Source organism: Bubalus kerabau, chromosome 4, assembly GCF_029407905.1.
Source record: "Bubalus kerabau isolate K-KA32 ecotype Philippines breed swamp buffalo chromosome 4, PCC_UOA_SB_1v2, whole genome shotgun sequence".
Taxonomy (NCBI): domain Eukaryota; kingdom Metazoa; phylum Chordata; class Mammalia; order Artiodactyla; family Bovidae; genus Bubalus; species Bubalus kerabau.
Window position 1 is genome coordinate 39,928,129 of NC_073627.1, and position 14,542 is coordinate 39,942,670.

At 50.7% G+C, this 14,542-nt stretch overlaps 1 protein-coding gene across 1 annotated transcript in view; it reads left to right on the top strand.

Moving 5' to 3' along the window:
• The first annotated feature begins 274 nt into the window (after positions 1-274).
• The window catches only part of ITGAE (integrin subunit alpha E), a 28,003-nt gene continuing 13,735 nt past the window's right edge, over positions 275-14,542 (top strand). The window contains exons 1-10 of the mRNA XM_055576882.1: positions 275-365; positions 671-816; positions 1,196-1,336; positions 1,992-2,228; positions 3,226-3,356; positions 3,978-4,108; positions 6,038-6,201; positions 8,028-8,156; positions 10,118-10,191; positions 14,194-14,326. Coding sequence (XP_055432857.1) covers positions 290-365; positions 671-816; positions 1,196-1,336; positions 1,992-2,228; positions 3,226-3,356; positions 3,978-4,108; positions 6,038-6,201; positions 8,028-8,156; positions 10,118-10,191; positions 14,194-14,326 — 1,362 coding nt within the window. The 5' untranslated portion in view covers positions 275-289. The remainder of the gene's footprint in view (positions 366-670; positions 817-1,195; positions 1,337-1,991; positions 2,229-3,225; positions 3,357-3,977; positions 4,109-6,037; positions 6,202-8,027; positions 8,157-10,117; positions 10,192-14,193; positions 14,327-14,542) is intronic.

Sequence of the window (14,542 nt, forward strand, 5' to 3'; positions counted from 1 at the left end):
GTGAGGGGCGGGGCCCGGAGGCCGCCTGGGTGAGGGCGGGGCCCGGAGGCCGCCTGGGTGAGGGGCGGGGCCCGGAGGCCGCCTGGGTGAGGGGCGGGGCCCGGAGGCCGCCTGGGTGAGGGGCGGGGCCCGGAGGCCGCCTGGGTGAGGGGCGGGGCCCGGAGGCCGCCTGGGTGAGGGCGGGGCCCGGAGGCTACCGGGATGGGGGCGGGGCCTGAGTAGGGACGCAGGCTGTGGTAGGATTCCTAGCTGGAGAGGGCCCTGGTTGTTCATGTGGACTGAGGGATGGATGCTGAGGCTGGTACCAAAGTGCCAGGTCCTGGGCCGCTGCCTAGGGAGGCGGGGCCTCTCCATTAGTAATAGTGGTGAGTGAGCCTTCACTCGGTCCTCAGTCTTCATATACTGCGTTTGTGATGAGCGTGGGTGGTGCATGTGTGTGGAGAGCATTTTGAGTGAAGCTGTATGTGTGGTAATGTGTGTATATCACTTCTGTGTGGCGGAGCACATGGGTAAGTGGGAGCCACCACCGATCATTTTTAAGAGGATGAGATAGTGTCTCCAGTTTTGCCCCGCTGCCCAAGCTACTTGGAAGGCCTGACTGGGAAGGTGGAGGAGAAAAGAGTGGCCCGGCGGGAGGTCCTGATCACAATTCCACCACCCCACCCGGCAGGTTACTCTGTGGCCGTGCTGCACAAGGTTCATGGTCTCTCCTATGTGGCGGGGGCCCCACGGCACAAGCAACAGGGGGCTGTGTTTGAGCTCCAGAAGGTGGGCAGAGAGACCAACAACTTCATGCCAGTGCTGGAGGGCAAGCAGGTACCTGTTAGAGAAGGAACCCTCCTCCCCCAACACACACACACCATTATTATAGATGGGGATCTAGAGACCCCAGAGGGAAAGGAGTGGGCTCCAGGGCACATAGCAGGTGGGGGACTGCGTCGAGCAGAACTCAGCCTTGGCCCCGGCTCTGTGTGCCTGAGTGCCAGCTGGTTTTCCCCATCGTGGGGGATCCAGCCATTCACCCAGCCTCCTATGTTATTCTGGTGAACATACTGACCTGGTCTGACCCAAATGATGGTCCAGGAAGAACATGAGCAGGGGTCTAGTCTTGCCGAGGGGGTCTGGTGGTGGTGGTGGCAGTGGGGGTGGGGGGTCCCTGGCACTCCCCGTGAGCGGCAATTCCCCTGGCCTGTAGTTGGGGTCCTATTTTGGCTCTGAGCTGTGCCCTGTGGACATCGACATGGATGGCATCACAGACTTGCTGCTGGTGGCGGCCCCATTTTACCACATTCAAGGGGAGGAGGGCAGAGTCTACATGTACCGTGTGAACAAGCAGGTTAGAGATCTCCGTCTTCACAAGGTGGCTGAGGCTGTGGCCGCTCAGCCTGGGGCTGAGGTGACAGAGGCTGGAGGCGCCCTGGCCCTGCCTGGCACTGGAGGGCGGTGATGGGGAGCTCAGGATGGATGGCAGCCTGGTGGGGCGGCTGCTCCCCTCCCCCTCTTTCTTACTTTCCCCACCCCACCATCTCATGTTGATGATGATGACATTCCACACAGCTGCATAGTTGACAAAGCATGTTTTATCTGTAATCTCATTTGTTTCTCATAGTAACTGTGGGAGGTGGCTGTCACTCCCATTTTACAGATGAGGAAGCTGAGGCTCAGTGATGTTTGAGACTTTCCCCGGTTTACAGAGCCAGTGTGTGATGGAGCCAAGCCAAGAAGCCAGGCCTCCTGATCGCCAGTCCAGTACCCCAATTGTGGGAGTGAGGGGTGCAGCTCTGGGTCCTGGACTGCAAGGCAGCTGGACCCCAGCTTCATCAGTCACTCACTATGTAAACTCAGGAAGGTCTCTTGCCTTTTCTGAGCCTCAGACTCCCTGCTGGAGAGTCAGAATCAATGAGTCTTTGAGCCTGCCTCCCAGGGTGGCAGTGGGGTGGGACCTTGCTGCCTCCCTGTCTTGAGGGCTGAGCTGCCTCTCTGCCTTACAGGATGGCTCCTTCTCCTTGGCACGCATGCTGAGTGGGCACCCCAGGCTAACTTATGCACGATTTGGCTTTGCCATGGCAACAGTGGGGGATATCAGTCAGGATGGGCTCACAGACGTGGCCATTGGGGCCCCCTTGGAGGACTTTGAGGCAGACAATGGTGCAGGCTTCGGCAGTGTGTACATCTACAATGGACGCTCTATCAACCAGCTGGCTGACCTCTCTGCCAACCAGCCACAGGTGACCTCTTGCCTCTACTCTGGCACTTTGATCTTCCCCAGATATGAGGGCCTGAGACCCGAGCCAGCTCCAGTCCTAAGTGTCAGGCAGGTCCCAGGGGGTTGAGAGGGCCCCCGGGGGACAGAAATCACTGGGAGGTTCTCACCTCCACATCCTTCTAGTGGGGCTAGAGGTTGTGGCAATATCCATCTTCTTTCCTGACCTATGACTGTCTCCTTCTTTGGCATTCCTGATCTTGGACCTGCCCCAGATCCTCTTTCCTCTCTCTCTGTCCCTTCTCTGGCTCCTGTCCCCACACTGCCCCCCGCCCCACCCCATTGCATAACCCTCACCCCCTGGACTCCATTGCCAAATTCCACACTATATCTTTTATGGGCACTGCCACCCACCTCCAGCTGCAGTTTCTCTCCAAGCTTCAGTCCTGTGTGTCCAGCGGCTCCTGAGCCCCTCCCCTGAATGGCCTCCAGCATCTCACTCCCAGGATGCCCCACTGAAAGCACCCTCTTCCCTGATACCTGCTGCTCCTCTGGGCCCCATCCCTCCACCACTCACAGCAGAAACCTGGGCTAATCATAGACCCCCACCTCAGCCTGTCAGCCTCCACGTCCTAAAGATCTTACCATCTTCCAAATCCAGCCCCTCCTCTCCATCCCCATCACTACCCCCTGACTCCTACCTCATCTTCCACCCTGTGTCTGCAGTGGGTTTCTCAAGTGTATTTCTGTAGACACACCCCAGCCCCACATCAGGCCTCCTGGCACCCAGTCTCCCCTTTCCCACTGCACTGACCCCTGACTGTTTCCCCACCCCCTGCTCTCCTTACCCTCTAGGTCAAGCCCCACCCGCTTCAAGCCTCTGTTCCAATGCCATTTCCCCTGGGAGAACCTTACTTTTTCTTTCCAGTGCCTCTGTGTCCCTGGAGTGGACCAATCTGTTGACTGAATAGAACTGAAAGGAAACTCCTTCCCTCCCCGACATCCTGTGTTTCTCCCCACAGAGGATCAGAGCCTCGGCGGTGGCCCCAGGACTCCAGTACTTCGGCACCTCGGTGGCCGGTGGCTTAGATTTCAACGGCGATGGCCTTGCTGACATCACCGTGGGTGCGCTGGGCCGGGCGGCTGTACTCCGGTAGGGGTCTGCCCTGCCTTCTGAGCAGCTTCACCCCCTTGCCCTACCCTAAATGACCCCAAGAAGACACCAGACACTGATGGGAGGGAGGGAGCGCGCTGTTTAAGAGCATCAGCTCTGTCGAACTGGGTTTGAATCTAAGCTTGAACTTAAGTGTGTCCTTGGGCAGAATCTCTAAGTTCCAGTTTTCTCATCTATAAATGCGAATAACAATGCACCTACTTCACAGTAGCCCCTAGTCTCTATTACCTTATCCTATTTTATTTTTAACATAGCTTTTCCTGCACAGAGGATTTTCCTGTTTTTTCATGTTTATTTGATAGTTGTCTGTTTTCCCACTAGAGCAAGGCTTGTCTCTTTCTCTGCTATATTCTGAGGACTCAGAAGAGCACTTGGCATATGAGAGATGTTCAGTAAATATTCACTGAATGAATGAGAGAGCCAGACACTGATCCAGAAGTCCTGTGGTCACTTCTCATATGCCCCTTTGCTGTCTTACTTAGCTCAAGACCAGTACTCTTGCCTGGAAAATCCCATGGACGCAGAAGCCTGGTAGGCTGCAGTCCATGGGGTTGCTAAGGGTTGGACACGACTTCACTTTCACTTTCACTTTCACTTTAGCTCAAGACCTGTGGTTCATCTGAAGGTGTCCATGAACTTCACTCCCAAGGCACTGCCCATTGGCTTCAGCAGCAGCGTGAATGTGTGTTTGTGTTTTGAAATCAACTCCACAACCCTAGCTGCTGAATCAGGTAACAGGCAGCCTAGCTGACCTTTCCAGTGCTCTGGTCACTCTTTGTTGGCTTCAGTGGGGGAGGGGACAGAGAAAGAGGACTGGGTGGGGGTGGGGTGTTATAAAATCCCTCTATTAGATTTTAGTTCCTTTGACCTGTTGTTGTTGTCCAGTTGCTAAGTTGTATCTGACTCTTTTTGACCCCGTGGGCTACAGCACGCCAGGCTTCCCTGTCCTTCACCATCTCCTGGAGTTTGCTCAGATTCATGTCCATTGAGTCGGTGATGCTATCTAATCATCTCATCCACTGCTGCCCCTTTCTCCTCCTGCCCTCAATCTTTCCTGGCATCAGGATCTTTTCCAATGAGTCAGTCCTTCGCATCAGGTGGCCAAAGTATTGGTGCTTCAGCTTCAATGTCAGTCTTTCCAATGAGAATTCAGGGTTGATTTCCTTTAGGATTGACTGGTTTGATCTCCTTGCAGTCCAAGGACTCTCAAGAGTCTCTTCCAACACCACATTTTGAAAGTATCAGTTCTTTGGTGTTCCTTTGACTTTAGGTTCAATTTAATGGGAACCGCCCCAGAAAAGGGTGACCTGCTGTTAAGTCCACATTCTGAAGAAGTCTTTCTGACCCTCTTGGGAAGGGGGCATTGGATCCCGTCCTTGGGTTGAAGGCTTGGGTTTCTGAAAGAAAACTTGGAAAAAGGCAGGCCCTTCTCCATCTCCAGCTGCTGTGCCCACGCCTGTGTGTGTGTAGATGCCTCTCCTGTTTTTCTCTGATTACATCTTCTCCCCTTCCCTCCCTCTGCCTTCTCCCTAGTCTAGGGGGACTGGATAATCTGCTGGAGGCCTGGCTTCCCTTCCCACCCTCTTAGCTGGTGCTGGCTGGGAGACCTTCTGGAAGGCAGAGGGTAGGCATGACTTTCACAGCCCAGGTACTTACTGCCAACCCAAGAGGTCTCCTCCAGCACAAACCCTCAGCAACGGTCCCCAGGGCTTCGTCTCTCAGTCACCATCCCCGAGAAGTCGCTCTACTTCCTGCAGGTCAGAAAGCGGGCTCCCAGGTGGCCTGGCTTTACCGCAGGAGTCCAGGATCAAGTGTGGTCATTAAAGAAGGGTAGCCCTGTCGTTTCCAGCTGTACAGGCTGGAAGGTTTGGGCCACAGAGCCTGAACCGCATCTGCTGGGTGGTCATGTGACACTGGGCAGGTGTCCTTCACTCTCCGTGCCTGGTATTTTGTTTTGTTTGGTATTTATTTATTTTATGTATTTTTGGCTGTGCTGGGTTTTCATTGCCGTGCGGGCTTTCTCCAGTTGCAGCGAGTGGGAGCTATTCTCTAGTTGTGGTGTGTGGCCTTCTCACTGTGGTGGCTTCTCCTGTTGCAGAGCACAGGCTTTAGGGCACTCAGACTTGGCTCAATAGTTGTACCACACAGGCTTAGTTGCTCCACAGCATGTGGGATCTTCCTGGACCAGGGATTGAACCCCTGTCTCCTGCATTGGCAGGCAGATTTTCTACCACTGAGCCACCAGGGAAGCTGGGGCCCCCGTTTTTGTTCTCTACAGATAGGGAGTTGGCTCAGGTAATCCACAAGGTTCTTCCAGCTCTGCTATCCTCAGGTTTTACTCTATGGTCTCTCTCTCCCGCTTCCTTGAATTTTTCCTCCTCAATATTTCCCCCCTCAATCCCAGCCTCCCCTCTAAAAGCCCTCTTCCCATAGGGAAGACTGACTTAGCCTGGGGATGTTCTGCCCCAGGTTTAGGTCTGGGGCACTGAGGGACCCTAACTAGGGGACAGAAGACATGAGAAAAGTAACTTTGAAATGAAGAAGAAACTCGGGGAAGTGCCTGTGTGGGGGACACCACTCAGGAGGGGCTCATGGGAGGGCCCTTGGTCTGGAGTTTGACCTCCCTGGCTCAATCAGAAAGATCTGATCTTCATTCCCAGGCCTTGGTGAGACCTCTCTGAACTTCACGTTGGATGTGGATGTGGTGAAGCAGAGGAAACGGCTGCAGCATTCAGACAAGAGGATGGATCAGAGCTCCCTTAGGGAGTGGGGCAGGGGGCCCCTTCTCTGTGAGTCCTTCTCGCTCATCCCTACAGATGGAGATGTGAGTGGACGAGTTTCCAAGAGTCCAGAGGGGTCTGTCTTTTTTTTTTTTTAAAGGTTGCTTTGCTTCATTTTTTAAAAAATTTTATATTGGAGTATAGTTGACTAACAGGGGTTTCGCGGGTAGCACAGTACTAAAGAATCTGCCTGCCGATGCAGGAGGTGTGGGTTCCATCCCTGGGTCATCGGAAAGATCCCCTGGAGAAGAAAGTGGCAACCCACTCCAGTATTCTTGCCTGGAGAATCCCATGGACAGAGGAGACTGGGGGCTAGAGTCCACGGGGTCGCAAAGAGTCGGACACAACTGATTGTGCACGCATAGTTGATTAACAGTGTTGTTTTAGTTTCAGATGTGTAGCAAAATGATTCAGTTATACATACACACATATCTGTCCTTTTTCAAGTTCTTTTCCCATTTAGATTATTACAGAACATTAAGCAGAGTTCCCTGTGCTGTGCTATTCAGTAGGTCCTTGTTGGTTATCTATTTTATTTTATTTTGGCCGTGCCGTGTGGCATGTGGGATCTTAGTTCCCTGACCAGGGATCGAACCTGTGTCCCTTGCAGTGAAAGCTGGGAGTCTTAACCACTGGACTGCCAGGGAAGTTCCCCGAGGGGGTCTGTATTGTTGAGAAAAGAACTGAGGTGTATGGAGTGAAGTACAGGGATCCGTACACACACATGAGGCAACTAAAACAATCATAATAGATCAAGAATCACATGCTGGTGTGAGAGATGGGGGTTATGGTACCAGAAAACCAAGTTAAAGCAATCTACAGAGATTGAACACTAAGTAAATCTCTGAGTTTCCCAGAAACTGGACAAAAAGGGAAATCCTCTAATTACTGCCATTTTTCTTGGTAATACATTGGAAATAACAGAGCTCCCTCCCCCACCTGATAACAACAGTGAGGCAGAAGGCCCTTATGTGAGACGACATCAGAAAACCTGAGTGAGGCAAAGTAGAAATAGAAAGACAAACGTTGTCCTTTACAAAAGTTGACTCCTGACAAAGGTGCCTAGAAACATGAAAAAAATGTATTTGTCGGGACTCAGAGTCTGCCAGCACCCAAAACTGTGGACCTCAAAGGATCATGTATTCCAATAAACTCATAAATTATGCTTCAGACTACACATCTGTTCCAACATCTGTTTGGTTGTTAAATGGATTAAGACTTCTAGTAAGTCTGTGGCTTCCCTAAAGATAAACATAGCTACCTTTTCCAGCCAAGACGCTTGCTCACCTGTTCTCAGGTGTTCAAAGCTCCCACCTGGCAAAAAGTCTCAATGAACAAAGAGAATGGCAAGTGGCATCCCAGGCCATCTCCTGGTCTTCAGGGCTCTTCTGTTCGTTTGTTTTGGCTGTCCCCCCACCAGGGACTGAACCCATGACCCTTGTATTGAAGGCACGGAGTCTTAACCACGGGACCTCCAGGGAAGTTCTGGTCTACGGTTTTTATTTTTCTGATATGTCCTCTGTGCCGCTTCAAGAAAGATCTTTGTAAACATAGCTGAGACCATGACTCTTCCTCTTCTTGGCTCCCCTTTGTCCTCTAAGTCCAAGCTGGAGTTTAACTCCTGCTGGCCAGAACCCCTCTGTGACTGGGGCAGGAACCAGAAGGAGTTAGGAGGCCTGAGGCCGTGGCAGATCAAGGGAGGTTTTCTCAATGCTCTTGGCAGCCTGGCTTACTTGGAAGAGGCTGAGGACTCCTAGCTTAACCCCTTTCATTCGTTAATATTGTGACCACATCAAAGTTAAAAGTATTCTTTTTGTCATCTTCTCCCCCACATCCAACTCCAACCTCGCATTCCTTGGTGACTGTGCAGCTGTGTCAGGAGGACTGCTTCTCCAACATCACTGTCAAGGTCAGCTACCACCTCCAGACCCCTGAGGGCCGGATGGACCAACCCCAGCCAATCCTGGACTTCTATGCTGAGCCCTCTGCCATCTTCCAGGTGACTTGGCTAGGACCAGACTCTCCCAGGTGCCACCTCTGTAAAAGTCCTTGCTCCCTTATCTTCAAAGAATATTAAAGTTGGGAGGGTCTTCAGACAACATTTAGGACCCTCCCTGCACAGAGGGGGATAATAGAGCTCCTGAGATGGTGTTAATTTGCCCAGGACCTCACTGGTGGGTAATACAGGTCTCCAAATGACTCCAAGGCTGGTTCTTTTCTGTTCACAAAAGGTGCCTGCTACATATTTAATGAAGCATATGGATACTTGGTCTCTGATAATGGTGTGGTAGAAGGCCCGTGTGGGGACTGGACTGGAGCCCACCTGCCCTGCACACAGAAAGTCATACTGGGGCTAGTTCCCTTCGTAATTAATAAGTATATTATGAGGAGATGCTTTGAGATTACATTTGCGTGTGCTTAGTCACTCTGTCGTGTCCTACGCTTCGTGACCCCATGGACTATAGCCTGCCAGGTGCCTCTGTCCATGGGATTTTTTCAGATAAGAATACTGGAGTGGGTTGCCATGCCCTTCTCCAGGGGATCTTTCTGACCCAGGGATCAGGAATCTGCATCTCCTGTGTCTTCTGTATTGCAGGTGGATTCTTTACCTTCTGACCCATGATGTATCCTGTATAACATCCATTCAGGATTCTTATCTTAATCAATGATTGCTTTGATGCTTTGGCAAAGAGATTAAAAAAAAATTATCCCACTGAGGAAATGGGTGAGGGGAAATTATTTGGTGTTTAGGCACATAGATGGGCTTCCCAGGTGGCACAGTGGTAAAGAATCTGCTTGCCAGTGCAGGAGATGCAAGAGATGTGGGTTCGATCCCTGGGTCGGGAAGATGCCCTGAAGAAGGAAATAGCATCCCACTCTGGTATTCTTGCCTGGAGAATCCCATGGACAGAGGAGCCTGGCGGCTACAGTGCATGAGGCCAGAGTTGGGCACCACTGAGCAGCAGCGGCAGCAAGCACATAGATTTTTCCAAAGAATGAGCTCTAGCTGGGCGCTTAGGATGTTTTAATCCTACTGAAAGAGAACAAGCTGCTTGGCTATATTAAAAGCAAAACTAAAAAAAAAAAAAGCCCTCAATTGTTGACCCAGTCAGATAGAGCCCCAAGCTCTGACTTGTGCAATCTGCATCTCCCTTCTCTGGGCAGTGGAAGGTTTTCTTTCTTGCTCTGGGCTCTCACTATAGCTCCAGTCATGGAAACAGTCCTTGCGTAAAGCTACTGTGATGATCACTGGCTGCTGGGAAGATAAATGCAGTGATTCCCTAGGTAGGAAGCTGGCTGTGTCTCCTTCATAATAAAAAATAGACCTGCTCCTTTAGAAAATGTGACTTTGCAACCTGAGCTGGAACTTTTCAATCTTACATGGACCTTTTGGGCCCACTGTGATTTCTGAATTTGTTTGGTGTAGGCAAGACTGCAAGGGGGAATATTTAATCTACAGAGAAGACTAGCCATGGGGATAGAAAGGCTCACGGGACTGAACCTTGACAATATTTGGTTAGGAACCCCCTCTCCCAATTTGTCCCCTGATGTTCCTGCTCTACTTAAGAGGATAAGGAAGCTTTTCTTCATACGGTTTCACCCACCTCTAAATGTTCACAGTAGTGAGCTGTGAGTGTTGCTACTTAATTAGCATAATCTGCAAGTGATGGCTACTCCCGCCATTTCACAAAGGTCACCCTCTTTTTGACCTTGGCCAGTGGCCTGATGCATGGTACCTGTGTTGTAGGACCAAGCACACCCCCATGCCTGACAAATCAAGGAATAGCATAGTCACACCTCTCACAGCCACGTGGACACAACCTCAGCCCTTCAGCCTCACCTACACTTCTCAGAGTCAGCGGAAGGGACACACATGTCCTAGGGAGAAGATCACAGAGCAAGGCTGCGGGGGATGGCGGGGTCCTTGGGCTGATCCTGCCGCTCTCTGTCTGCTTACAGCTGCCCTACGAGAAGAACTGCAAGAATAAGCTGTTTTGTGTCGCGGAGTTACAGTTGGCCACCGCCGTCTCTCAGTGAGTTGAATCCAGTCGTCATGGTTTCTGCAGTTAACTCTCCTCCTGAAGGCTTACGGGGCAAACCCCTCACCAGGATCACTCACTTCCTCCTTTCCCTCGCAGCCCACAAAGGGCTTTTGCACTAAGTGTATCATTGCTTCCCCAGCTACCCAGTGAGGGAGGCAAGACAGATTTGTATTCTTACGTTATAAATTTGGGAAGAGTCAGTAGTTGCAGGCCTGCGTGGGGTCCCATGATCATTGGATGGGCTCACACCCAGATTTCTTTCCATAACCCAGGGTCCCTCACTCCTAGGACCCCCTCACTTAGAGATAACCTCTTCCCTGGCTCAACGCTTTACCAAATTACTTAATTCATTACATACTTAGGGAGCTCCTCCTCTGTGCCCAGCACTTGACGTGCTGAGAGATACAGGAAGCCCCTTTTGCACTTTCACAATTTTGCTTAGGGAGAGAAGATAATATGTAAGTCAACTATGTTGAAAAGATGTACTATGAAGAAAAAGAAGACAGGGAAGGTGGGAGGGAAATGCCAGGGATGCGGCTGGGGTTGCAGTTTCAAATAGAGTGGTCCGGAAAGGGCTCATGGAGAAGGTGATGTTTGGGCTCATGGAAGTGAGGTGGAGGAATGAACTCTGTGGGTGTCTGAAGGAAGAGCACCTGTCAGTGCCCTGAGCTGGGCGCTTGGAGGTGGGAGGAAGAGGCCAGGACACCAGAGTGAATTGGAGGGGTGGTGTTATTCAGTGACTAAGTCTTGTCTGACTCTTTGCGACCCCATGGACTGAAGCATGCCAGGCTTCCCTGTTCTTCACTATCTCCCGGAGGTTGCTCAAACTCATGTCCATTGAGTTGATGTTGCCGTGTGAGGGGAGGAAAAATCATGTGTGGCTCCATTTCCATGAGGACTTTTACTGTGAGCTGGGAAGTCAGAGGAGTGACATGACCATGCATTTTCAGAGGATCATTCTTTGTGTGTGTGTGTGTGTGGGGGGGGGGGCTGCTCTCCCCCACACACTGCTGTCTTTATTGGTGCGCTAGGGCTCTCTAGTTCCCCTGCACCATGTGGGATCTTAGTTCCTTGACTAGGGGTCAAACCCACGTCACCTGCATTGGAAGGTGGATTCTTAACCACTGGGCAACCAGGGAGGTCCTGATAGGATCATTCTTGCTGCTGTGTTGAGAATAGACTGTAGGAGCAGAGGTGGAGGCGGGGCGACAGTAGGGAGCTATTGTGATAACTCGGGTGAGAAGTGATATGACTTGGGCCAGAGTGGTAGCCATGAAGGTGCTTATGTTTTGAAGTTAGAGCCCGCAGGATTGGATGACAGATTGGATGTGGGGCGTGAGAGAGAGGGGTCTAAGAAGTCTTTCAGGGTTCCAGCCCAAGCATCCAGAACTGTGCTGTCCAACACAATAGCCTCTGGTCACATGTAGTTATTTAAATCGAAATGAATTAAAATTAAAGATTTTAGTTCCTTAGTTGCCCTAGGCACATCTCACGTGCTCAGTGCCCACATATGGCTAGTGGTTTTGAGCAGCACAGATATATAATAGGTCATTTCCATTACTTCAGAAGTTCTGTTGGACCACACTGAATTCTAGAATGATGCAGATGCCAAGAACTGAACTGGGAAAGCTTTTGGAAGAATGGGTCTGGAAGGCAAGGTGGGGAGGAGAGGTCATGAGCTTGGTAATTTTTTTAAATTGATTTTTATTGGAGTGTAGTTTCTATATATTGTTGTATTAATTTCTACTGTACAGCAAAGTGACTCAGCTATACCTATACATGTATCTCCTCTTTTTTGGATTTCCTTCCCATTTCCCTTGTAATTGTCTATCGTTTCTGTTGTTCTTATGATTTGTTGTTGTTTAGTCGCTAAGTCGTGTCTGATTCTTTTGCAACCCCATGGACTGTAGCCCGCCAGGTTCCTCCGTCCATGGGATTTCCCAGGCATGAATACTGGAATGGGCTGCATGAGTTTGGTTTTGGACATGTGGTGGTCTTAGGATGCTCCTTCCCCCGACACCTAGTGCTGTGAGCAGAACATGGCACTGATGGCCGGTTGGCTGAGTTGGCATCTCTGAAGAGCAGCTCTGTTCTGAGTCCTGAGAAACCTTTTCACAGACATTTGCAGGACTTGTGTTTCAGATGCGGATAGCTTAGCTCTGCCCGTCTCAGTCATGGAGGAGCCAAGTCAAGGCTTCTGAGTGCTTTGGAATCCAGCCTAACAGGAAGACTTGTTTCTAACAGGGAATTCATTACAGCCCCTAAAGCCCAGCCAAGTCCTTGTGGAATAGACTGTGAAACAGCTGGCCCTACATCACCCCCTAGTGTCCACAGCTGGCAGTCTCGCCTTTTTTCCAAAGTATTGAGCCTAATCCTTAGCCTCCAAATGCTTCAGTAGTTTGACCTTTTTTGTGGACGTGAATCTCCTGAAGAATCTAAGGTAAACTACAGACACTTGTTTTTAGAAGATCACACTTGCAAACATGAAGCGTTTACATTCAGGGGACTCTGAAACTGTCCCTGGACCTCGAGTTAAGAATCCCTGGTACATATTCCAGTGACTCTCAGATCTCTCTGTTGGGCTCTGAGACAGGACACCCAACTGACATTTCAATGTCCCTGCCTTCCTGTCCTCTGAGCGCTTCTCATCATGTCCCAGACTGAACTCATCTGGCCAGTTTCCACCCTCTGGTCTCCCGCTGTGCTCTCTCCATCACAACTAGCCCCACTGGGTCATCCAAGCTGGAAACTCTGAAACAGAAACTCAGGACACATCCTCCACTCTCTTTTTTTAAAAAGAGTTTTTTAGTTTTGGGCCATGCTCATGGCATGTAGGATCTAGTTCCCTGATCAGGGATCGAACCAACACCCTCTGCCCTGGAAGCACTGAGCCTTAACCACTGAACTGGCAGAGGAGTCCCCAGCTCCTGTCTCTTTTGCGCTCTGCTTGTAAGCATGGCCTTATCGCCCTCCCCATCACCACTTCGTTAGTTAGTTCAGTTGCTCAGCCGTGTCCAACTCTTTGCGACCCCATGAACCGCAGCACACTAGCCCATCGCCTCTGCTGCTGTCTTATTTCAGGCCTGTGTCATCTCCCAGACGGATCCCCACACAGGCTCTGTCACTGCCCACTATCCTCCTCTCAGCTGTGATAAAAAACAAAAATGACTCAATAAGACACGGGTCACATTACTCCCCAGAGCAGCACATTCTATTTTAAGACCTTTCAGATGGTTAGGAAGTTTTCTTCGTGTTGTCAATGTGTTTCCCTGTGGGTCTTAATTACTGAGAGTGGTTTTGCACTCCGGGACCCCACGGGGCCTCAGTGTGAAGGGAGCCCTCACCCGTCCCCACATCTTCTCTTCTCCATGCTGAACAGACTCATGTCTTAACTCATAGCCTGTAATCCGCAAGGGCTGGGGTGGTTTTGTGGTGTGAAAGCTCAGGCCAAGGCAGGGGTGGAGGCAGCGTCTGTCCCCTGCACGGTTTCTCCTGCGTTGGGTGGGGTGTCTGGCCAAAGTCCCCCGTAAATGTATGTGAAATGAATGAATTTGTGTCTCAAAGTACGTTGCCTGGGGTCACAGTGAGTTGGTGGTAGAAAGAGGATTTAGATCTGATTCTCCCAACTCTCTTTCGGGGCTGTGGGACCTCAGGCAAGTGAGCGAGCCTCCCCTGGCTTCTGTTCCCTTCACTGCAGCACAGAAAGTAACCATGCAATTTCACAGAGTTATCACCAGGATTAGCAGAGAGTGTGAAACATTTAACACAGTCCCCAACACACGGCAAACACTAAATAAATGGTCATGTCACACAGCAACGGAGGTGGGTATGATAGTCCAGGTGCTTGCTTCTGTTGGGGGGAAGAAGATCTAGGCTAAATGTATCCTTTAGGCAATATTATCTAAGAAGTTAAGAAGGTGCTGTTGCATCGCACAGAGGTTTTCACAGATTAAATAAACTGGTAACATTTATCTCTTTGCCTACCCTGTGCAGGCAGGAATTGGTGGTGGGCCTCACAAAGGAGCTGACCATGAACATTAGCCTGACTAACTCTGGGGAAGATTCCTACATGACGAGCATGGCTGTGAATTTCCCCAGAAACCTGCAGTTTAAGAGGATCCAGAAGGTAACTATGACAGCAGTTTTGGAACCACATGGCTCATGACTTTCCCTTCCTGCCTCTCTGCTTGGTTATGGAAACCTCCTAACTCTGCCTCCTGCCTCATCCTCGTCCATCCAATAAATGATTATTAACTAGACAAATCCCCTCTAATCCAACAATAAGCCAGGGATCCAGTCATATCATTTTCTGCCTTAAACATCAATGGTGCTATTTTGCCAC